Source organism: Anticarsia gemmatalis, chromosome 4, assembly GCF_050436995.1.
Source record: "Anticarsia gemmatalis isolate Benzon Research Colony breed Stoneville strain chromosome 4, ilAntGemm2 primary, whole genome shotgun sequence".
Lineage (NCBI taxonomy): Eukaryota > Metazoa > Arthropoda > Insecta > Lepidoptera > Erebidae > Anticarsia > Anticarsia gemmatalis.
The window spans coordinates 746,128-768,815 of record NC_134748.1 but is presented as its reverse complement, the minus strand read 5'-3'; the positions used below and the strand labels follow the sequence as shown (position 1 = coordinate 768,815).

General features: G+C 38.6%; 5 protein-coding genes and 1 non-coding gene across 6 annotated transcripts; 4 read left to right on the top strand and 2 right to left on the bottom strand.

Moving 5' to 3' along the window:
- Positions 1-2,447: 2,447 nt before the first annotated feature.
- LOC142972636 (uncharacterized) lies at positions 2,448-3,811 on the bottom strand. Its single transcript, XM_076113919.1, has 2 exons — positions 3,482-3,811; positions 2,448-3,152 (listed from the first exon to the last, which is right to left on the bottom strand). Exons 1-2 carry the CDS (start codon positions 3,734-3,736, stop codon positions 2,958-2,960), a joined length of 450 nt encoding a protein of 149 aa, XP_075970034.1. The 5' UTR covers positions 3,737-3,811; the 3' UTR covers positions 2,448-2,957.
- Positions 3,812-4,827: 1,016 nt separating this feature from the next.
- LOC142987836 (uncharacterized) lies at positions 4,828-8,390 on the top strand. The gene is made up of 3 exons (XM_076136775.1): positions 4,828-4,879; positions 5,013-7,315; positions 7,398-8,390. Exons 1-3 carry the CDS (start codon positions 4,828-4,830, stop codon positions 8,388-8,390), a joined length of 3,348 nt encoding a protein of 1,115 aa, XP_075992890.1.
- Positions 8,391-9,666: 1,276 nt separating this feature from the next.
- Positions 9,667-13,039, top strand: LOC142987835 (uncharacterized). The gene is made up of 4 exons (XM_076136774.1): positions 9,667-9,785; positions 9,875-11,354; positions 11,496-12,309; positions 12,431-13,039. The coding sequence occupies exons 1-4, from the start codon at positions 9,683-9,685 to the stop codon at positions 13,037-13,039; spliced, it is 3,006 nt and encodes a 1,001-aa protein (XP_075992889.1). The 5' UTR covers positions 9,667-9,682.
- Positions 13,040-13,328: 289 nt separating this feature from the next.
- PGAP3 (Per1-like protein PGAP3) lies at positions 13,329-20,312 on the bottom strand. Its single transcript, XM_076136854.1, has 7 exons — positions 19,975-20,312; positions 19,536-19,696; positions 16,976-17,140; positions 16,525-16,649; positions 16,030-16,163; positions 15,462-15,669; positions 13,329-14,277 (listed from the first exon to the last, which is right to left on the bottom strand). Exons 1-7 carry the CDS (start codon positions 20,111-20,113, stop codon positions 14,208-14,210), a joined length of 1,002 nt encoding a protein of 333 aa, XP_075992969.1. The 5' UTR covers positions 20,114-20,312; the 3' UTR covers positions 13,329-14,207.
- LOC142972689 (U12 minor spliceosomal RNA) lies at positions 14,756-14,906 on the top strand. The gene has a single exon (XR_012959469.1). It is a non-coding gene; the product is annotated as a U12 minor spliceosomal RNA (small nuclear RNA).
- Positions 20,313-20,570: 258 nt separating the features above from the next.
- LOC142987899 (GTP-binding protein 10 homolog) lies at positions 20,571-21,921 on the top strand. The gene has a single exon (XM_076136853.1). It carries the CDS (start codon positions 20,722-20,724, stop codon positions 21,883-21,885), a length of 1,164 nt encoding a protein of 387 aa, XP_075992968.1. The 5' UTR covers positions 20,571-20,721; the 3' UTR covers positions 21,886-21,921.
- Positions 21,922-22,688: the final 767 nt, after the last annotated feature.

The window sequence follows — 22,688 nt, the reverse complement described above, 5'->3', positions numbered from 1 at the left end:
TGTATTTGATTCACATTATACATACCTACATAACGATTAGATAACTAATAATATATAAACGATAACAGAACTTTCGAAAAACACTTTCGTTTTCGAACCTCGTTTTTTATAGGCGGAATAATAATAGTGTCGTCATTGATTTTTTAAACGTCAGGATATTAAGATGGGTATTGATTTGTAGCAATTACTTGTAATTCAAATTTGAGGAGATTATGATTGTCGTTGAAATGTTTTACTAGATAGATTGAGATTAAAAGTTGTAGACTATTACGTCGACGGAAAGTTTTATTCTTTCGACTAAACTATGAAATCTAAATGTGGAATTGATATTGCAGTTTGCTTAGTCTGACTTAACAATAGTTATTTACAAGAAACTGTTACAACTCAGTACGCAACTTAACAGTGAGCAGTCGTGCAAATGCAAATACGTAAAATATTGAATGTTAGTTATTCATACACTATAGCACTTAGGGAACTTGTTTTAACGTTACGTGCCAAACGTTCTTTTACATTCCCATTGTACAATTACATATGAAACGTTTATTTATCGAAGGCAACGAGGAATACTGCAGTAGAATGACTGCTCAGAAAATCTTAGATATTATTAAATAATCGGTGACTGCAGCGGTGCCTCCGATAATGTGACGTCATCAAAATGGTGGAAGGAGAAATGTCAAACAACTGTCAAAGTGATTAATGGTTACTTGAACGAGTAACGGAGCGGAGAGGCTGACAAGAACCGTTGCCTATGCTATAGTTGATTTAAAAGGTGCCAATTTTTGATTTAGTAAAGTTAGTTGTTAGTCATGGCACGTACGGTGTTTTTTAACCAAATTTAAGCTGTATTTTGAAGTCTGAGTACTAAAATACAAAAAAATAGATCATTTAAAATTGTTGAGAATCACCCTAGCTCCACAATAGCCCTTAAAATATTACAAAACCAACAAATAACCTAAAAAAGAACTGATGATCAAAACAAATTAATCAGAATGATATTAATTTTTCCTTCAAAATATAAACAATATTATGTTTTTAAAAATACAAAACTATTTTACTAAAATTGGTTTATTAAAAAACCTGAATTACGTCGAATTTTTTGCCAATCTTCGATTTTATTCCAGGTGACAGTAAAAACCAATTTTCAGTAATGTAGAGTATTTTCCAAAAGCCTCAGACTTCAAGACACAGTGCATCATCCCCCGATTGGACGTAAATAACAACCATCTCGTACGTTACCGAAGAATGTTTATTTTTGTATTAATTCTCAACGTGAGGCAGTTACAGGCTTCAGTTTGTACTCGATACTTACCCGACAAAACTTCACTGCCACTAATTTAAAAATAAAAATATTGGAAACGATCCTGTCGTTTTATTTTTCAATACCGTACCTACTGATATTACTATGATTTTATTAATAAATTTAAGGGCCGATTTATCAATCTTCTTCTTATCACATGGTTAGTGCAATAGTGGTCAATGTCGTTCAAGCCACCCGCAAGCCTTTGATGTGATTTAACGATTGTTATCTTAATTGACAACAACAGGGACCGACATTTTAGTTACAGTGCTCTCTGAAGCACGGAGACGTCCAATTCAAATACCGCTATGCGGTCACCCATCTAAGGAATGACTGCACCAAGATTTGCTTAACGTTATCGTTTACGCTCCTCAATGTATCAATTAATATAGTACTGTTCTACTAAAAAGTATATCCTAATGACAAGTAAATCGGATCCAAGTTCAATCCAGATCCAAATTATTTTCTTCCGATATCAAGATATCTCAAGTTTCTTACCAGTGCAGCAATAGGGAAGAAATTATGGAGCTTAAATTCCACGTTTAATGAGTCTAGTCACCGTTCATTCTGACGAACACAATTGGTGTACGTGCTACGACGTAGCAGGTGCTACGAAGAGCTACGAAATTGTAGCACTATGGTGCAGCGCAGACGACAAACTATCCGTGACGCACTTTTTAGTCTGTGAAAATAGAACTTATGCCATTATATGCAGTAACGCACACAACGCGCAAAAAGTCCGGCGCGTTACTACATATAATTGCATAAGTTCTATTTTCACAGACTAAAAAGTGCGTCAAGGATAGTCTGTCGGTGTGCGTCAGAATGGCTGGTTGTCTGTGGCGTTGGTATATGAGAGTTGATTTGAAAATTGCTTCATAATTGCTTATATTTGCTACATATAATAAATAATTGCTACATAGGATATATATGTCTGCGTTGCACCTTGCACCATACAGAGAACTTTAGACTCTTATTTTTTCACTGTTATAAATTGTTACATTAATAATTTCAAAGGAAATAATATACAGCAAGGCAGAATTAAATTCGTTTGTAACATGTTAACATCCAATATTGATATTGGATATTACTAAAAATCAACCCACAGGTTTGGCTTCCGAGGTGTAAAAAGTAAAATAAATACTTATTTATACAAAATATATATTTAACCATAAATAAAATTACAGTCCCTTTCAATTTGTATAAAACATAATTATGAAAAAGACATACTAAATCCACCTACAATTTGTTTATTCATCGCGTGGTCAAGCCCGAGTGGCAGTTAGTAGAACAGTACTGTACGACATTTTACTCCAAGCCAGCCACACTACGTCACTAATGTAGTAATATCTAATATTATACGGGAATTAGTGTAAATAGGCATTTTACTCAAATTTACTTGACGTTTCGGCACAAATCATACCAGCCAAAAGGTAGTTAGTCAGAAATGCATACGATATCCCCCGCGGTGCAACTGCCCGAAACAACTAACCGTGAATCGCAAAAAAACGTATAGGAATCGAATTCAACACAATGGTGTTAGCTTGACAACCACTTTATTTAGTGCGCCTTAATATATTTAATAAATAATTGTTATTTATATCCTGTATAATATTAGATAAAAACCAAATATCGCAAAGTTAGTTTCGAAAGATGTTTTCTAAGGCAGGCTGCAAGACTGCGCGCGCACCAGCGCCCTCTTCTCGGCCAGCGTCATTTTGTCCAGCACGTCCTGCATCTCCGGCCACGGCTCGTAGCGCTGGTTGATGATCACTATCTTGTGCACAGACGGGTTCCTCAAGTCCATCGTGCGAGATATCGACGCGCGGCTATGTGTAGAAAATACGACATCTACCTGCAACACGAAGAAACTAACACTAGCAAGTCTTACTAATGTGATAAATGCAAAATTATCAAAATCAAGGCAAAACTATAAAACAAATATTAATGAAAATTATTACGGAGACATACGTATGTAAGTACATACATACAAAAAACACACACCTTCTTCACATAGATGTAGGCAGAGACCAGATATTTGCTACACAGAAAATTATAAATTTATCTATTAAAAAGTCTGTCTGTCTTACTTCTGCGGCTATACGTGAAGCGATTTTGATATTTGGTAGGTGATAGACTATAATTTTGAACACCTAGGTAGTAAATAAAAGAAACATCAATTACCTTATTTCTACACGCCCATATAACGGCTAAGAATACAAGTGATATGCTGATAGCTGTGCAGACGAACAGTGGTATTGTCTCCCAGTACACTCTGGCCACGTATCCCAGCTTCAGTTTGTTTGACAACGGCGTATCATACTGCGACGGAGGTATCAGGTCCGAATACCTCACGTTCTTCACTTTAGGCACCACACGTCTCAGCAACAATTGACTTGCGTTAGATTTGTAAGAGGTTCGTAAGAATTTTGAAAGCATTTTGTATTTTATAAACCAAAAAATATGCAATATCAAAAATTAGATGTTGATGTGTCAAATGATGTCAAACATGTGTCAAGTTACATGCGTTCTATAATCAAAAATACTGTTATTTGCTTTTAAAAATATGTAAAAAGGTTTTAAGTTTTGGTTTTTATTATCACTCTTTTAATTTTGTAAAATAATCAATTCACAACGGGATGGCAGACGCGTGAGAAGCATTTTCAACGAAAAAATATTTTAGATATTAAAGAAAATTCAAATGGGTAACTAGTGTACCAGTATTATTCTTTATTGAAAAGCCATAAAATACTAGAAAAAGTCACGCTGTTGTTTCGCATTCAAAGTTCTAGCCTACAACTGGCCATATCTTTTCAAAGAATAACTAAAAAACGAAAGACGTAAAAGTCAGATGAAATTCAAAAGTCAAGCGTATTTTTGTCTCATATAAAATAAAATTAACAATAAGCGTAATAATTTTTCTTTTGGTAAAACTTTCAGGTGAACATGGAATTATTGATTGATGGAACACGTCTACGAATTACATAAATTTTTGTACGATATTGTAAGGTAGAGGACATTTGTCAATATTTTTATTATATTTTTATCATTTGTAAGCGTAAACACAAAACGGCGCGGTTGCGGGACGGACCCGGGTCGCAACGGGAGTACGTCGGGTATACATAGTTTTGGGCTCGGTTTGGGTGACGGACTGGAGCTGCGTCCATCACTCGAACAGAACAAAAAGCGCGCGGTGTCGACGTATGCGGCTGCGTTGTGCGTTGAGACAATGAACAACACGGCCCACACGTCGAGAATGACTTTTGCATAAGTACAAAGAGATGTTTAGTAAAATGGAAAAAAACCGTCCTAATAAGAATATTTAATAATTTACAGACGTCGTCGGTATCAAAACGGGTGATGACATTGCGCACCCCCCGACGACGCATATCGCCCCGTACCAAGCTTAGGTACCGGGCTATACGAGAATTTTTTCGACGAGCTCTAGGTAAGAAACTTTTCATGACTTCTTTACGCAATAGCAGAGTACTCTAAAGAAAACAATATGAAGTACCGCCAAGTTTATCATGATGAAACAGGTCAATAGTTTAAGACTCGTCTTAGATTGTAGAGACTGCATAGGTCAGACTTGAGGGAACTGCCTTGTCCAAAAGTCTTACCTAAGAAGTCGTAAGATTTGCGACTTTGTAGCAAGAACTTCCGTTTACGCGATAGCTACAGTGTAAGTCATTCTAATATTACAAGTATATTGCAGGGAGCCCATCGCAACAAGATATTCAAATAAATTCTAGCATTGCCGTCAACGTCACCGACTTAAAGCGTAAGATCAATGGTCTAGAACAACAGCTAGACGAGGTGAGCAAACATTGCCAAGAGATTCCGTGTCTGGAGGACTGCTCCAAGAGGGATTTAGAGAGCTTCTACCAATCAGATCTGAAGCATGAGATAGATACTATCAAAGAACAAACCGAAGCATCGTCCGAGTTAAAGTCGAATGGCATCGAAACACAACTTTTATACAAGTCTTCAGAGTGTAATTACAAAAAATCTGAAGAAAGCGGTTATTCGCGGAGATCACATAATGATAGCAAGCGAGAGAGTCGGGAATTGATCGAGGAACACGATGGCCACGCTCCAAAGGTAAAAAGCAAGAAAAGTAAAATGCAGAAGATAGCCAGTACTGGTTCTAAATTATACAAACACAAAGCGAAGTCCGTCTATGACAATTTTGCTTCCGTTTATTCTACAAGCAGTTTCCATTCGCTCGCAAACCCTTCGATAAGCTACGGCAACAAGAGTTACTACCACAAAGAGAGAAAACATGTAAAACCAGAGTATACGGGAGAATCTCATCATCATCGCAAAGAGAAACGATACAAGGAAAGCTCGAAGAAAGACACTGATGATCATTTCAAGGGCCCTTACGAAGGCAAACCGAGCAAACATCGCAAGCCCAAAAAGTCCATACGAGATGTTGATCCCGATTTTATTGCAGACATAATAAGAAAGCAATATAAACCGGTAAAAATGTTTGGTAGGAAAGGTTCTAATATGAGCCAGTTTTCGGTGCCAGTTTGCCGAGATCAAGAATTCTCAATACAAGAAAATATACTTGAAGACGCTGAACTGTGTTCTTGTATTTATGGCCATACTTTGAATAGCGGACAGAATCACACCAGACTCTCGCATCGCGACGAAATGAATGCTATGAGAAGTATTTGCGACACTCGCCTCTACAGCTGCAAGAAGCCTCTTCGACACAAGGATCGTAGGATGCCAGTAGACACATACAGCAACTCTGATATGTATGATCTAGTGCCGGTCAAGGAAAGGTCCAGTCCCAAAACTCGAAGGAAGTTTGTAGAAGACAATATGATACCATACCAGAGTTACAGAGAAGTTCCACCATCGCCGAGGACCCTGAGGCCCAAACTTAACCTCAAAGCTCAGTATTACAACGAGCTGGAGGACTACATAGCTCATCGACAACACTTGAAAAGGCGTTTACCGAACAGACAAAAACGATACCACGACCGTATGGAACGTTTTGAAAGCGATATCGCTTCTGAGGTGATACCGGAAATAGATGTCATTCCATTGCGCAAACCACCAAAACCGATTAAACCTCAGGTAGAACACAAGCAGGTTCAAGAGCAAAGTCATCAAGACACAGGTACCATGAGCAGTTTACAATATCCTCTGTTCCTCAACGAGCAGACGAGCGTAACGGCCGACACTACTCTTAACAAAACACAAGAGACCGAAACAACAACGGTTGATAAAACTGACAAAGCACTCTGTGAAATAAAAGATATACTGCAAACTTTTTTACACGAAATAAAAAAAGAAGCAGTCGCCTCTCAAAGCGATAAGTCGGACGTATCGAGTAAGACCTCTGAAAACGAAGGTAACGCCCTGCAAGAAGCTCATGGAAAACTTAATAATATGATGCCTAATAATACGAGTTATAGTAACTACAATGCAGGTCAGTGTGGTGTCGCTCCGTACATGCAGCCACAGTTTACTAACCCGTGCTGCTACCCGGTGCTGCCGGTGTGTCCATGTCCCATGTCAGTGCCAAACGGATATCTTGTGCCCAATCCGAGTATACCGTGCACAAACTGCACGAACGCTCCGAAAGAATGCATTAGCAACTATTGCAACAAAAACACCGAAACACCCTGCCCTACAGAAACTGATGAGCTTATTAAAGAGATATATAAATACGTTGCCCAGGGGCCTCCTCGAAGGCATATCAGCAATGATCATAAAGAGAGAAAGCATGACGATACTAGTATGCTCGACAGTAAATTGTTAACGTCCAGAAGCGTCGGTGGTAGTTACAGGCAGTTCCAAAATGATGCTAACGTTGGTACTGCGCCACTGAAGTGTTTTTCAAAAAGCTGTGAAGCTATAGGCTCGAGACTCGTTTCGGACGCATACTACAGCGTCACTAACGCTAGCTACTCCGACACGGTGCTAGAGAAGCTAAGCCTAGAAGCAACTACGCAGTCTACGTCTGGAACTGAAATGTATGATTCTTCTGACCAAGACAAGGTTAGATATTTTTTTATTCATGCCTTTTTTTATCAAAGATAACAATGAGCGTTATTTGTAATCGGTTGTATTTTTTTTTCAGGGCAAGGGCAATAGGTTTTCAAAAGTCTTGCGTTCGTTTGGGCTTTTCAAGAAGAAGAAAAAGGATGTCATAGAGGAACTCAGCGAAACTGAAAGCGTGGTAGACGAGGAGGTGAAACAGAACCCTCCGTTCAGGCAGGAGGTCACAAATTACATGATGCACGGCCAAGACTTCTACCACGCTCCGCCCGTTGACAGGCTGTATCAGAGGCCACCAGACTATCCGCCGCAATCACTCGATTACCACGGGAAGCCACATGACGTACACCCGCGAATGCACGAATACGAGCCAGGCCCGCGCGACTATCCGCCGCGGCCGTACGAATATCAACCAGATTACCATCCGCCGTACAACCCTAATGCCCGGGACTACATGGTATCACCGCAGCAAGATCCCTACGGGCAGAGGCTTCAGCAGAGACTCCATGGACATCCTAACTCTCCCTATGCTCCACGACATCGGCCTTCAGCTCCACCCTTCAACAGCTCGTATGATACAAGCAGCTACAGCCAGATGCAGCCACATCTGTGTTTAAAGGAGATTGAAGTGAAGAGTACAGGCACGCAGAGTGAGAGGAAGATGTCTATTTTCCGGAAATTTAAGAAAAGGATGCAGCAGCCGGTACTGATGTCAGCGATGGGGACAGAAGACGATTATCAGCGCACCTTTTCTACGCAGACGCCGCGACCAATTGAGGTGCCCGCCAAACCTCAAATAAATAAGACGAAGCCATTCTTTAACTGGAAGAATCTGCAGTCGAAGGCTATGACCGGTATGCAGGGGATAGGCTCGGATCCCATGTCATACTCCTTAAAAACTCAAAAGGAACTGGCTGAAGGCGACATGAAGCTGAGGAATGCCATGCTTAAGAAGCTTTTTTATAAAAGAAATCCTTTCTCTCCACGGAACTTGGTTGTACGAACGCTGTTAGGTAAAGACAAGTCGAGTTTCGGCGAGCCGCCGACCATGTTCCGTCCACGGATGTTCATCTAGGTGTGTGTGACGTCAATGTGAGTTTATGAAATGTCTTAAATTGTTGCGTTTTGTATTGTAATGTCGTATTAAGAATGTTCTTAAAAGGTGTGTTTTGTGTTTTATTTATTACCTACTATCTGAAAAGCGGCTCCACTCACGTTCAAAGCCCCCCTTGTTTTAGGCGGTATTTTTTTTAATAAGCAGGCTTATTAAAAAAACCTCGGAGCATAACCTATAGCGTTCCAAAATTGTTATCCAATTCGGTTGAGCCGTTTTCACATGAAAGGAGATCAAGCAAATAAACACTTTCACCCTACCTGCCTACCAGTCAGTGGTCAAGGAACGATCAATTTCACTCATGCGAAGAGATGCCCATCCTCTCCTTGTTAACAAATAAAGCAATGAGCTGTTGAAAGTTAAATGCTTTTCAAAACTCTGAATATTTAGTGGAATCTGTAGAGTTTATAGCCCCTTAAGAATGAAGGGTACAAAATCGACTACGATATCGAAAATCAAACATAAACAAACCACTTGATTACTGGCCGAAAAGAAAATGGTCCGTCTGTTTAAATCTTTAAAAATAAATTTTGACAGTCTGTCAATATAATTTTCTTCGTGTCACACTTGCTAAAATGGAGTTCCAAATGTGACCGTGTATTTTATGATTTTATTACTTCTGTTTATTTTATTAATTTCTGGATCAAAATGAAACTACAAGTTTTCAATAAAAGGGCGACGAGAGTACCCGTTATCAGGTTATAAATCATTTGTCAAGATATATCGAAAAAGGTAAGTTCAGAGCATAGGGTTCATGACGGTGCGCGAGATGACACGCCCGGGCGTTGCGTAAAACACTCAGGCTGTGGGGCACCGAGCAAGAAAAGGGGCAGTAAGCGGGAGAAGAAGCTGGAGACAGAACACGCTCACATGCGACTGCTCACGACGTCTCGATCATTCTTTCAAACGTTTTTAAAACTTGTAACATTGTACATAAAGTTTATCATGCTACTAGTCGGATCGTCGCTGCCACTTCAGTGTATGATGAATTTCATAATTGCTTAGGCTTTGTATTTGCAGAATATATGTATTAACCTTTCAAATGTTTACCCGTGTAGTGTACCAGTGAAACGCCGAAGGATAGTTGTCAGCGAGAAGTACTCCTTCGTGAATGCGCCAACTAGGCAAGTTGGGACCTAACCATCAAATGACTGAATGCGAAAAGCCTTGAGTATCACTAGCCTTTAGAGCTGTCCATCGAATGTGGTCTTCATCTTCACAATTAACGCCAGACTACAAAGCATTAGTTCGTCATGAGCAAGACTGATTGTCCTGGGGGCTGTGGCCCGGGAGGAGGAGGTGCACAACGATTCAAGGGTGTGGAGAACTTCCTGAAGCGAATTGCTTTTAATTTAGGTAACTTATTCTGAAAACTCTTTTGTACGATTTCGTAAGCTGTAATGTATGTAGAAAGATGTATTTCATGAATAGACTCTTGTTTTCAGGTAACACACCCTCGCAGACTGAAGTAAAAATCATTTCCTGTATCCCAATCGATGTATCAGATTTACAACAGAAGATAATTAATCTAGAAAAGCAGCTGGAAGACTCGAGAGCTGGTCGGTCGCCTATGACCGCGTCGCACAAGAAAACTGTCAATACAGCAATATGCAGTAGCAAGTTTCCAAAGATGTCGAACACGGCGGTCGCTTGTAACTCGTTAGACATGGATCGAAGTACTAGCACACGGGTCCTTGCCGCCAGCCCGTCTATCAAAAATAGGTCCAACACCTTATTCAAGCCTTCCACTTCCTTCAGAGACTTACCATCAGTCTCATCTCGGCTAGATGATGTACCACCCATTCCTACGATCAAAACTAATTTAAATAGCAACAGACCATACCGACGTTACCTAGAAATCATGGACGGGATCAAACCCTTCATACTCGGCGAGCAGAAGGATCGTAAAAGTTTCTTCAAGAAGAAGAAGAAGTGTAACAAGTCGAAAAGTTCAAAGTCTCATATAAAAAATCAAAACTCCCCATATATTTACTACGCTCAAACAAATAATTCTCCGTTTGGTCGATATACGACCAACTACGTGGACAGAGGTAACGACGTCGTGACCCGCTCTTATTTAGAAGACGTGATAAAAAGACAGTACCAGCCGAGACCTCTAGTAGGAAAGTTTTCCAACACTAGTAGGTTCTCGTCGCCTGTCTGCAGAGATGCACAAGAATGCACCATTCCTCTCCATTATGAGTCTGACGTCTGCTCGTGTTGCCACGGACAGTTCCAAAACATAGACAATCACATGAGCGACTCTAATATCCGACCGTACAGAGTGAACAAGATGAACACTGAGGGTGGATATTACGACTCTGCTCTCTATGATGTTATTCCGGTTAAAGAAAAGCCATTTAAAGCTAAGAAGTCACCGGTTCTGCAAATAAGACCCACGATTGATATAAAATGTTGGCCAGAGCACGTGCGCACTAAACTTCGCACCTACCCGATGTATAATCCTCTTTATTTTGACCGTCGTGATCCACGCCTAAACCAACCGATAAACTTGCGAACGGTTCCCAAAATCAGTAGAAAAGCACCAACTCCTAGACACGTTTGGAAAGCGAGAAAGGAAATACGTAATACTTGGCCGGTAGGCATTACTAATTCTAAAAGTTGTAGCATAAACTTAGGAAGTGTTTACCCCAAGGTACTTGCTCCGAAAACTCCAGAAAAAGGCTACGAACCTGCTATTGTGCCGCTTAAGACTGACGCTGAATGTTTAACAACTATTATAAACGATAGTGAGTGTCAAACGACAAGCTCAAACGACAACTATGGCGACAAGACGGAGGCAACATTGAATCAGATAAAATCTATATTACAATCCGTTTTACAAGAAGTGAAAGTTACTAGTCTTACAAAAAGTAGTGCAAGTGATCAATCAAAGAAAGGTTCGACCATACATAAAGAAGGATCGTTAAGCCACTCGCAAGGCCCAGAGCGAGGCAGTGTTCTGAATAACACCCAGAACAGTCTACACGGCAGCAGTCAGGGCAGCAAGCGAGGAACGATGCAAACCAACATACAAAGTAGTCTACCGATAAACGTGCCTGGTAGTGGACCCTGCGCCATGCAAGGCTCCAGGCTTCTGAGCAGTTTTACTTACAGCCCTTACAACATTAATCCATACATGCCATCATGCTCAAAGCAAATGACTTCCAACCAGTATTACTACCCACCGTCTCCGATGAAATGCGTTCAGAACTTTCCGCTGTTCATTCAAACTCCGGGAAGGCACATGTGCTCCAGTTGCTATCGTAACAACTCTCCATTGAAACCTAGTTACGTAAAACCTGCAACAACTATTGCTACTAATACGGACGTAGTAAAGGAGGCCACTGCTTCCAAAGAAACTGAGAAATTGATAAAAGAGATTTACAAGTCCATGGCGCTAAGTATGGGAGTGCCTAATAAAAACATTTCCTCGAGCGACTTTGAGAACGTCAAATCAGTTCATACAGTTGCCAACGATAGATCTTCGAGGAAGGTTGTGGATAAGCCGGAGTCTGTCAAAGAAGTAAACAAGGGTACAGACGTGGAGCACATCGTGTCAGAATTGTACAGGAAGAGAAATACTCCAATTTCCTCTGAAACTCAAAACACGACCATAGATAGTGGAGTGACAATGAATGAGTTGCACACTCGATCTCGATCAGACGTTACGGGTACCGATATTGAGGCAAGGCTTCGCAAGGAGCGACTGGAAAAGTATCTGGCCCAGACTAAGCACGCGTACTTCGAGGATGATCGTAAGCAGATGGTGTCGCAGCGCAGGAGGATAGAGAATACGACAACTTCTATGACGGAATCAGACGTGGAGAGTAGCGACACCGACACTGACGCCACGTGTGTTCCCGATGATCATAAACATGTAAGTACCTTACTAATAATAATATTGTAGACAGCATTGGTAATAGCTGTATATACTCGTCGACGTATGAGTATCTATGCCAAAAAAATAAAACTGTATAATAATCTTTTTGTAATTACAGAAACAGAAGAAGCAGAAGAGTAGTTTATTCAGTAAGGTGTTCAACTCGGTACGACAAGGGTTCAAAACTAGAAGTAGAAGGAAACAAGACAAGGAGAAGAAGCTCGAATCAGCGGAGAGTGATGAAGACGCCTCGAGTGACTCTGATGACTACCAGACTATTTACAGTCAGAAGATAGAAAAAGCTCCGAAAACTAGAGCTCAAACATTACCGAAACGAAGAACTCATTCAAAAGTTTCATACAAGCAAACGTATCAGAGAGACAGGAGCCCGGAGAAAACCAGGCTGCCACCCTACATGGAGCAAGAGTATCGAAGGCAGTGGAATGAGAAGTTCATGTTCCAGGAGAGATATAATGATACGTCAGCGAACTACCGCTCCGATCAGCGCAGACCTCCTTACTACCAAACGTATGAAGCGAGACCAACGATTGTAGATACTAAAACTACAGATAATTCGAAGAATCCAAGAGGTTTTGCTTCTCAAGAGAACATTAAAGCTGCCAAGCCAGGATCCAAGCTCCCGGCTAAAGGTCTCGCGTGGTTCAAGAAACGTAAAATTGCCTGCAATTGTGGTGAACAATGGAAGAAATTCTTACTTGAAAATTAATTGTCGCGTCCCTTGTATGTGTTTTTGTGAATGTTAATTTATTTGGAAAATTTAAATAAAAATTTTCAACATCCATTCTTTTAGTTTATTTTTTGTGTAAAATTCATATTAGTAACCGTCCTTTTACAAAGTTTCGTTACTTATTTATGTGACGAAATACCAAACGAAATGCAAGATAACTTTTTTATTTTACAGCTGAGAACATAAAAGTTTGTTTCAAGAATCATGCCGAGTCGTCAGTAGGTGTATATATAAGGTGTTGCATGAAGTAAAACAAACAAAATTAAATGTCAGTAATTTTAATAAATATCATAAATTACACTAAACATAAGTACATAAAAGCACGATAAACTGCAATAGTTCAGTATAGTAGATATTGTATTTCGAAAAGTTGTCTCGAAGTATAGGTCAGACATCAACAAAATTTCAGTCTTATGAAAATAACTAGCAACACTATACACGAATATTGGACATTATTACTATGTCACAAATTAAACAACTTATTTCTATTGTGGTTCTATCTTATTGCTTATAGTTCGTAATCGAATGAGGTAGTGTTGGTACTCAACATTTTAAAACATTAAACATTAAACTTTATTGTAACACTATTGTAAAGTACAGACACACATTTTAGCAAATTATGGCTGGCGGTGGCACACACATATTCGGTTTAGCGTTAATAGACCCAGCCGGGTGATAAAACAAACTATGTATAGATAATGTGTAGATGAAAGTTCGGCATCGCCGTGTTTGATCGAAAACGAAGGACCTATGATATAACGGATCCAATCAGCACAAGCCGAACAAGTGCAGTAAATTGCTAAGATAAGTTTTGTTGAACGATAAAAACTGCCGAACCGAATATGTGTGTATCAAGCCTTACACGTCATGCATCATAATGATGAGAACATTTGTAACGGTGTAGAATAAATTCAGGCCTTACTTTGTCAAACATATCTACTACTTTTTTGTAGTCGCAAGCATAACGTAGCTAAAAATGATTTCCAAATTTCAATTCTTTATACAATAAATTGCCTTTAGTTAATTCAGTCAAGAAACACATTTAACAACAATATAAAGAAAAGTCTTACTTAAATATTGAAAACTTAACAATTTATTTAAACCTAGATATAAGTATTATATGTCTGTACAGAAGTAGTAAGATGACTCATGTTAGTTTGAGCGCCACTTTCTCAAGCTCTTTAGACTGCAAGTACCGGAGATCGTCTATTACGTATCTGAAAAAAACATCGTCAATTTATAAGTACAGTTACCATCATATACAAGTTATGTATAAAAATGATTTAAAAACTCAAAATAAGTCGCAACATAATTTACCTTAAATTATTCTTACAAATACCTTAAAATTAAATCTTGACTGTATTTGTTACAAAAAGTTGAAATCATAACTCAGCACTATTGCTTCTTACCAAGTTTTGTTTCTGAACTCGTTTGAAATAAGAATCCAATACAGGACTCAACTTAAGGACATTTACAGGATTACGCAAGCACAAATGAACTACTTACTAACGAATTAAAGTAATAATTACGCGTTTAATAGCAAAAAAGAAACATTTTCATACTAACGCCTCAAACAAGGTCATGTATAAAGTTTGACTTCACGCTCGATAGATGGCGTTGTGCAGTAATCCTGAATCGCGCTATGGTTTCGTTCACACGGCTCGTATAGATAGTCTGAGAGCGTATTTTCAATTCGTGCCTCAATCTATTGAGTAAGGAAATTATTTGGCCTTGATAACCTCTTGGCTATGTCCTGCACAGGGCGAACGTATTTTTGAAGGGTACAGGTCGTCCCATGGAACTGCTCTCCTACTTTGAGGGCGGTCCAGGTGAAGCGATCTGCCCTCGATATTACAATAAATGATTATAATTACGATTAGATAATGTAACCTAACCATCAATATTAAATTAAAAATTAAATTACTAGTTTCGATAATTAGATTGATTTATGTCACTCTAAATCATATCAAAACTATAGAACAGATTTAAACAGATAGCTTATAAACCAAATTGACACAGGATACTTTTTACCCTGGAAAATATTTTAATGTGGAGGAAGTCGTGAGCAGACACTAGGAAATTATATTATATTATATAAAATAGCTAAGAGCTGATTTTTAATCGACGAGAATCTTTATTTAACAAATTCAATTAAAATCCTACTTACAAATCAAAACAGACGAACGTAAAATCAAAAAATATTATTTATTGCGGAAGTTTATGAGGATGACTGTACAATGCAACTATTTCACGCAAAACGTACCTAACGAAAACGACGAAATTGAGCACATAAATATTTAATTACGTGGACTAATAAAGTAAGATTTTATCCCGCGGAATTTTTCAGGCGGACACAGTCACAAATACAATCTAGACAATTAGTAAATTGAATATAACTTACTTATAAAACAGCAGCGGTAGAGGTGCAGTACTTAAATGCCAGAGCGCATGTGCGTCCCACGTGTCGTACTTGGGCGGGAAGTCGAACAGTTCTAAGGTAAGCGCGGCTCCCGAAAGCAAAGTGAACAGGATCATGCGCCACGCGTACCGCCGCCCGGAGCGATGCTGTCTGTATGACAGGCCTAGCCATATCAGTGAGCCACATACACCTAGAAATAAGGGTAATTTTATGAGAAATTGCAGTTTCTTGTTTGTTTTTGTGATCGTTTGGAAGGAAAATACGTTTTTACATTATAAGTCTTTATGTCACTCTCCAAAGCAGAGACGCAATACTGGGGTAATCACGGTTTCTGAAGAATAACCGAAGAAAAATACAATATTATATGGTTCAAACAGAAAATTGAATCATCAAAACAGTCTAAAATACACTTCTAAGACTGATTTCGAGGATAAGGAAAGACTTTTGACGACTTTTGTATACAACTATGTTCTTGTTCCTAAAAACAATTTCATCCAATAAATAATGAGTCTATTGATCTTATGACATGCACCATAAAAAGGTAACTTACCAAAGAATATGTTCAAAGTCATGTTATAATCATAGTTGATAACTCCTGAATATAGGTAGCGTACATGAGTCACGAAGTAGAACAGTGGCACCAACAGCAGGAACATTGTCAGTTTTGTGCGTTTGTAGCATACTCTGAAACATTATACACCAATATTAGACCTATAAGACTTTAGAATTTATTCTTATAGAAATAAGAACAAGATAAGAGCAATACCGTTTTGGTTTCTTTAAATTATTTTAACAATTAGTATTTATTGGTCTCCCTAATGAAAGAACATTGTAACAAAATGGATCTTCTTTGATCCACCCTATCAGTGAGACCCAATGATTATTGCTGGGTGGTTAAGCTGTGTTGCTTTATGTTGGGTATAGGTTTAGAACTCATAAGGAAATAATATTTATGCAACTCCCGTCTTGTTATTTATTGTTCATCAATGTACTGCTACTTTCATACAAAATATGGCTATTGTCCCATAAAAATATTATTAGTTACCTGACAATAGAAGCGACAAATAATCCCATGACCATGGAGAGTGCGCACGCATAGTCCATGAACTCAGTGAAGGGACTGTCTCTCATGTGAAATATTGTTGACCACACCCATGCATTCATGCATACCTGTGGATGCATAAAAAATATTGTATAATTCTTTTTAATTCTTTCTTTCCTGAACTACAACTACAGAGCTAAGTTTACTAGTAAACCCCTTTTGGTAATTCTGGTTCTAGTGATGAATGTGGTCTGGGAGGCAGAGTATATGACTGGCGAGCACAAAGCCTTGGTTTCTATTCTGGGGCCAGGAAGTGCTATTGGTCTTTACTTTTTTTTATTTAAAGACCCTATGAAAATGAAGCAGCATCTCTTTAATTTTTCTGATGTCTATGCAAATGAAGTCAGTACAGCTACAGTAGTATTATATAAACTAATAAGTGAACACTACTAACCATTGCAAATGCATGCCAAAACATAACAATAGGCATCCCATGTGATTTAGAGAATGGGAACTCTCTCTTTATCTTCTTATACATGTAGAAGTTAGCAGCAAAGTTCAGGACTGAGGCAAATGCTGATGCTGGCTCTTGCATGCCCAGGAACCTTGTGAATGGCCACTGAAATACACAATATGCATTATTATTAAAAATAACAACTAATTGGCATAGTCAGCACTTCAAATGAGGAGGGGGACAGCTAGCAGAATACAAACCACTTGAACAAATAAAATAATAAATAATAATCATCTTACTGGAATATGAGTAAGACCATGAGCAATAGGAGATTTGCATTGAACAAAATTTTAATTTCATAATTTAAAAAAAGTAATATTGAACAATTTATTTTTGCCAGTATTATTATTATCAGCCCATATTGTCCCACTGCAGGGCAAAGGCCTCCCTTCCCTCTTTCCATCTATCTCTGTCTAAAGCTATTTGATGCCAATCTTTAGTATGAGAGTCCAACTCATCTCGCCATCTCTTTCTGGGCCTACCGCGTTGTCGTTTTCTGTCAACTGGGACCCATTCAGTGGTTGTTTTTGCCCAGCGATCATCCGACATGCGGCAGATGTGACCGGCCCAATTCCATTTTAATTTCGCAGCTGAGTGGCCAACATCAGCAATTTGTGTCTTTGAGCGCAGTATCGAGTTTCTAACGCGGTCTGTTAACTTGACTCCCAGGATACTGCGCTCCATTGCTCTTTGGCATACCCCGAGTACGGACTTTTGACGATCTGTTAATGACCAAGTTTGCGCTCCGTATGTGAGTATGGGGAGGATGCACATGTCCATGAGCTTTCTTTTTAATGAAAGTGGCAGAGGACCCTTCATTAGGTCCTTCATCGACCAATAACTCCTCCAAGCATTTTCGGTGCGTCTCGCTACCTCTTTATCCTGTCTGGTCTGGAAAGAGACTATTTGACCAAGATATAGGTACTCCTGTACATATGCAATCGACTCACCCTCTACTTCTATGTTACGTTGTGCGCTGTTGGTCATTAATTTGGTCTTCGTCATATTCATGTGAAGTCCGACTTCGAGGCTAGCCTGGCTCAGTTGTTCCAGCATTGAGCCTAATTCAGTTGCGGAGTGTGAGAAAAGAACAATGTCATCGGCGAATCGTAGATTAGTTAATCTTCTTCCACCGATTTCAATGCCCCTCTCCTCCCAAGCCACTGATAGTTTTTTAAACACTTCTTCCAGTGTGGCTGTGAACAATTTAAGTGACAGCGGATCTCCTTGTTTGACTCCTTTTTGAATTGGAAAAGATGGCCCGGTTGTGTGAAGTTTTATTGCGGCGGTGCTGTTTTGGTAAATTTTTTGTAGTAGGCTAATGTATGTGGGTTCTATTTTTTGGTTTTCTAAAGCTTCAAATATGGCCGAGTGATATAAACTGTCGAATGCCTTAGAGTAATCAACAAATGCCAGGTAGAGAGGTAGATTGTATTCCTGATATTTTTCTATAACTTGGTTTACAGAGTGTAGGTGGTCTATAGTTGATAACCCAGGGCGGAACCCTGCTTGCTCGGGTGGCTGATTTAAGTCCAACTGTCCAGATATGCGATTGCCAACAACTTTCATAAATAGTTTGTATAGGTTTGAAACGAGGTTAATGGGTCTGTAATTATTTATATTAGATTTATCACCTTTTTTATGTAAGAGTATTATATCAGAATGACAAAAATTTATTGGAAAATCACCTGTTTTCAAAATGGATGTAAAAAGATTGGAAATATGAGGAAGAAGGACTGATTCTCCAACTTTAAGTGAATCGGTATTTATGCCGTCTGCACCTGGACTCTTGTTGTACTTCATACCTGCCAAAGCTCGATGTACTTCGAAGGGAGTTATTGCCGGAATGTCATCGGAACATAAATAATTATCTACAGATGTTGGGACTGCATCTCCAGAGCTTGAGTATAAGGATTGAAAGAAAGTGGTGCAAATTTGCAAAATTTTTGATCGATCTCCTTGTGTTACTCCATCGCTATCTTTTAACTGTCGAATATTTGTTTTTCCTGTTTCCATTCCTCTCATAGCTAGTTTGAGTGAACGGTTATTGGTTAGTGCTGTTAGGGCGAGTTTAGTGTTGTAATCCCTTATATCTTTACGTATACTTCTCTTCACTTTACGATCAATTTTTCTATACTCAGGAGATTGGAAATCAAAATTCTGTCGCTTCTCAATTAGGTCCAAACTTTTATTAGAGAGCTTCTTTTCTTTTTTCTTTAGAGATTTTATTTTTTGGCTTGCGGCTTTGAGACTTTCTACAATGTTGTTGTATTGAGTGTGTGTGTCTTCGGTATTGGTATCCAATAGACTGAATCTATTTTCTAAGTGTAGGTGGAATTGTTCTGTGTTTGCTATTAATGTCAGTTTGTCTAATTTTTTTATAGTTGATTTGACCATATGAGTGCGATGAATTTTTTGATTAAAACTAATTTGCCAGTATGAGGGGTTTAATATTACTTTCAACCTACCAAGTGTCAGATTCAATAAAAATATTCTTTACCCTGCCATGGAACTTAGGTATTCCTTCCTCAGCATTCTTGAATGTCCTCACAGTGTACCACATGCACTGATAGCAGCACTCCTCCCTGCAGCTCCAGCGCAACACTTTACACCAGAAATCTTGTTGAATACCAGTGTTGCTCTTGAACATGTTTCCTGATCCTTAAATTTTGAAAAAAAAAAGGAATAATATTTTTAATGGACTCAAGGCTTAACCCCTCCCTCGTTACGGAAGGAGACCCTTGCCCAGCAGTGGGACATTATTGGGTATTTTTTGAATGATTATACTACTACGAAGATGGCAGGACGACTTGGATGCGTTCCTGGGCGCAGCAAGCGACCGAGGAGACTGTAAATCCAAAGGTGAGGCCTCTGCTTAGCAGTGGGACAGAGAAACAGTCTTGATAAAAAAATACTATCAAGGATTGTGTGTTACCTACCATTTGTACAATTATCGTTGACGCATTTATTCAAGCATCTCTGATATAACATAGACCGGTCTCCAGCACTTGAAGATATCAGTACAAATCTTTCACAGAGAAAGAGTAAAGTGAATGCACTGATAAACACTGTTTTCATTTTTATTGTGGTATGCACACTTTTTTTACACTTTATATAGTGCCTATTCTACAAATGTTTTTCTAGTTTAATAGGTTAAAAAGGGCAGTTTCAGAACATCTTTTAAAATTGATAATATTTATATTCACAGACCGGCGCGGCGGGGTCCTATGTCTAGACTAACATGTCACTTGTCACTTCAGTCAGTGTAATCAATCGGCTGTTATCCGCTGCCTGTTATCACTGCCTTTGTCATTCACTGCACCCGTTCAGAAATATAGAATTCCAGCTCCACATACTATACGATGGTAACCAGATACTTTGGTACTTGCTGCATGCAGGTTTACTTCAAAATTCTAGTTTTCTCTATTTTCTAGATTTAGCGTCGGTAATATTATATGTAGTTTTATTTTGTCCTTAAATAATAAGCACTAAAATGAGTAAAACGGAACGCCACCTAATCGAAAGAAAACAGTCGTGCTTGACAGTTGACATAAAAATAACCTAAAAATATGAAACATACTAGAAATATTATGTTTGATTATTTCTATCTATGTTTCAGTTTATTTGTAAAAAACTGATAGCATAAGTGATATCTTTAATAGTTAAATAATTGTTCAAATATTGAAATGGTATTCCTTACAAGAACTTTATTTGCCATAAAGGAACTTAAAAAACCGCGCAAATATCTTCGTAGTCAATTTCTGGATTCTGTTAGGCTTCATGTTAAAGGTGGCAACGGTGGTACAGGGCTCCCTAAATATGGAGGCATTGGTGGCCAAGGAGGTTGCGTCTACTGCATCGGCAAAGAGAAGGCGGATCTTAAAAAAATCATGGGAAAGCTTCGAGGTAAATCTATAGTGGCCGGCCACGGCGAAGACAGTCGGAAAACAAAAATAGTTGGTAACCCAGGCTCAGATGTGCAACTGGAAGTTCCCCTAGGAGTAACAGTGTACAAAGAAGACGGAAATGTGTTAGGATCAATTGATCAAGAAGATCAAACAGTAATAATAGCGAGAGGAGGGCCAGGTGGCAAGCCAGATAATAATTTTCTTGGACATTTTGGTCAAACTCACCATATAAGATTAGATCTTAAGTTGATTGCAGATATTGGACTTGTAGGCTTTCCAAATGCTGGCAAAAGTTCATTACTGAAAGCTATATCTAGAGCTAAACCTAGAATTGCAGATTATCCATTCACAACTATTAAACCAAACAAAGGTATTATTTCATTCAGTGATAAAAGGCAGATATCAATAGCAGATCTGCCAGGACTTATAGAAGGTGCTCATATTAATGTGGGACTTGGTCATAGTTTCCTGAAGCATGTAGAGAGAACTAAACTACTGCTTTTCATAGCTGATGTAAAAGGATTTCAATTAGGACCCAAGTATCCAATGAGATCATGTTTAGAAACAATATTACTTCTTAACAAAGAACTAGAACTGTATAATGAAGACATGCTGCAGAAGCCAGCAATACTGGCTGTAAATAAAATGGACTTGCCTGGAGCTGATGAAACATTAAAAAATATAAGACAAGCATTTAAAAACATAGACTCAGTTATTGAAACTGTACCAGAGGACGTTAGACCTGAAAATGTAATACATTTTGAAGATATTATAGGTATATCTGCATTAAAAAGAGGTGAATCCATTGATGAATTAAAGTATTTGTTAAGAAGGAGGTTGGATGACTACGCTGATGAAACAAACCCTGATATTGTTGACTCTAGTAAACTGATAAGACAAACTAGAGCCATGATTGGTGAAAAAGGACCTAAAGTCACTTAAATTATAATGTAAATTAAATAAATTATTTACAAAACACAGCCTTTTTTATTTGAACTATTTTATTTCAACGAATTCTGTACTTAAATGGTAAAACAGGACACAAAAACAAAATAAGCACAAAGCTCACATTCATTGTGGGCAGAACGAAACGAATTCACTTCTGGAAATGGTCACATAGTTCCACAGTTTAGTTATTACATCCTCGTAGCTTAGCTGCATAGCACATCTCTGGTAGAAAAGCACCCCATTACTAAGACTGCTCTCCCAAAACTATGATATTAAAATAGTTGTTCCCAGGTGATGTATATATTCAAGACCTTCACTGAGATTCACAAGACTAGAGATCAAATATATTATTTTTTTCTACAATTTCTAGCAATGTGACCATAATGGCTACATTTGAAGCATCTTGGTCCCTTTTCTGGTCTCGACGTGGATGTGTCATCTTTTGGATATAAATATGCAGTCGATAGTAGGTCAGATTTCACAGTATCAGCACTTAAAGAAGCACTGGCAAAGCCTAATGTCATTATGTAGGTATTATATTGCTCAGGTAAACCGGCCAACATAAGCATTCCAAACATTTCATCATTGATATCAAGCCCAGTGTTTCTCAGCCGCTGAACGCTGTTCGTCATCTTGCCTACATAATCTGCTACATTACCGTTTTCATTCAATTTGGTGTTTACTAAATCTTTAATGTACATTATTTTTCTTGAGAGCGTCGCATTTTTATCATCAAAAACTTTGTGTAAACTCTCCCACATCTGCTTTGCAGTATTGCAGTTGTTTACGTATATAAA

What these genes read in the sequence shown, in the direction of transcription:
- LOC142987899 (XM_076136853.1), top strand. Translation starts at nt 20,722, where the DNA reads ATGGTATTCCTTACAAGAACTTTATTTGCCATAAAGGAACTTAAAAAA.
- PGAP3 (XM_076136854.1), bottom strand. Translation starts at nt 20,113, where the DNA reads ATGAAAACAGTGTTTATCAGTGCATTCACTTTACTCTTTCTCTGTGAA. An exon ending in CAACGATAATTGTACAAATG is followed by an intron (nt 19,697 to 19,974) that starts GTAGGTAACACA and finishes TCAAAATTTAAG; the next exon opens with GATCAGGAAACATGTTCAAG. An exon ending in GACTTTGAACATATTCTTTG is followed by an intron (nt 15,670 to 16,029) that starts GTAAGTTACCTT and finishes CCTTATTTCTAG; the next exon opens with GTGTATGTGGCTCACTGATA.
- LOC142987835 (XM_076136774.1), top strand. Translation starts at nt 9,683, where the DNA reads ATGAGCAAGACTGATTGTCCTGGGGGCTGTGGCCCGGGAGGAGGAGGT. An exon ending in GCGAATTGCTTTTAATTTAG is followed by an intron (nt 9,786 to 9,874) that starts GTAACTTATTCT and finishes TCTTGTTTTCAG; the next exon opens with GTAACACACCCTCGCAGACT. An exon ending in TTCCCGATGATCATAAACAT is followed by an intron (nt 12,310 to 12,430) that starts GTAAGTACCTTA and finishes TTGTAATTACAG; the next exon opens with AAACAGAAGAAGCAGAAGAG.
- LOC142987836 (XM_076136775.1), top strand. Translation starts at nt 4,828, where the DNA reads ATGAAACAGGTCAATAGTTTAAGACTCGTCTTAGATTGTAGAGACTGC. An exon ending in AGATTGTAGAGACTGCATAG is followed by an intron (nt 4,880 to 5,012) that starts GTCAGACTTGAG and finishes AGTATATTGCAG; the next exon opens with GGAGCCCATCGCAACAAGAT. An exon ending in ATTCTTCTGACCAAGACAAG is followed by an intron (nt 7,316 to 7,397) that starts GTTAGATATTTT and finishes TTTTTTTTTCAG; the next exon opens with GGCAAGGGCAATAGGTTTTC.
- LOC142972636 (XM_076113919.1), bottom strand. Translation starts at nt 3,736, where the DNA reads ATGCTTTCAAAATTCTTACGAACCTCTTACAAATCTAACGCAAGTCAA. An exon ending in TATGGGCGTGTAGAAATAAG is followed by an intron (nt 3,153 to 3,481) that starts GTAATTGATGTT and finishes TTCGTGTTGCAG; the next exon opens with GTAGATGTCGTATTTTCTAC.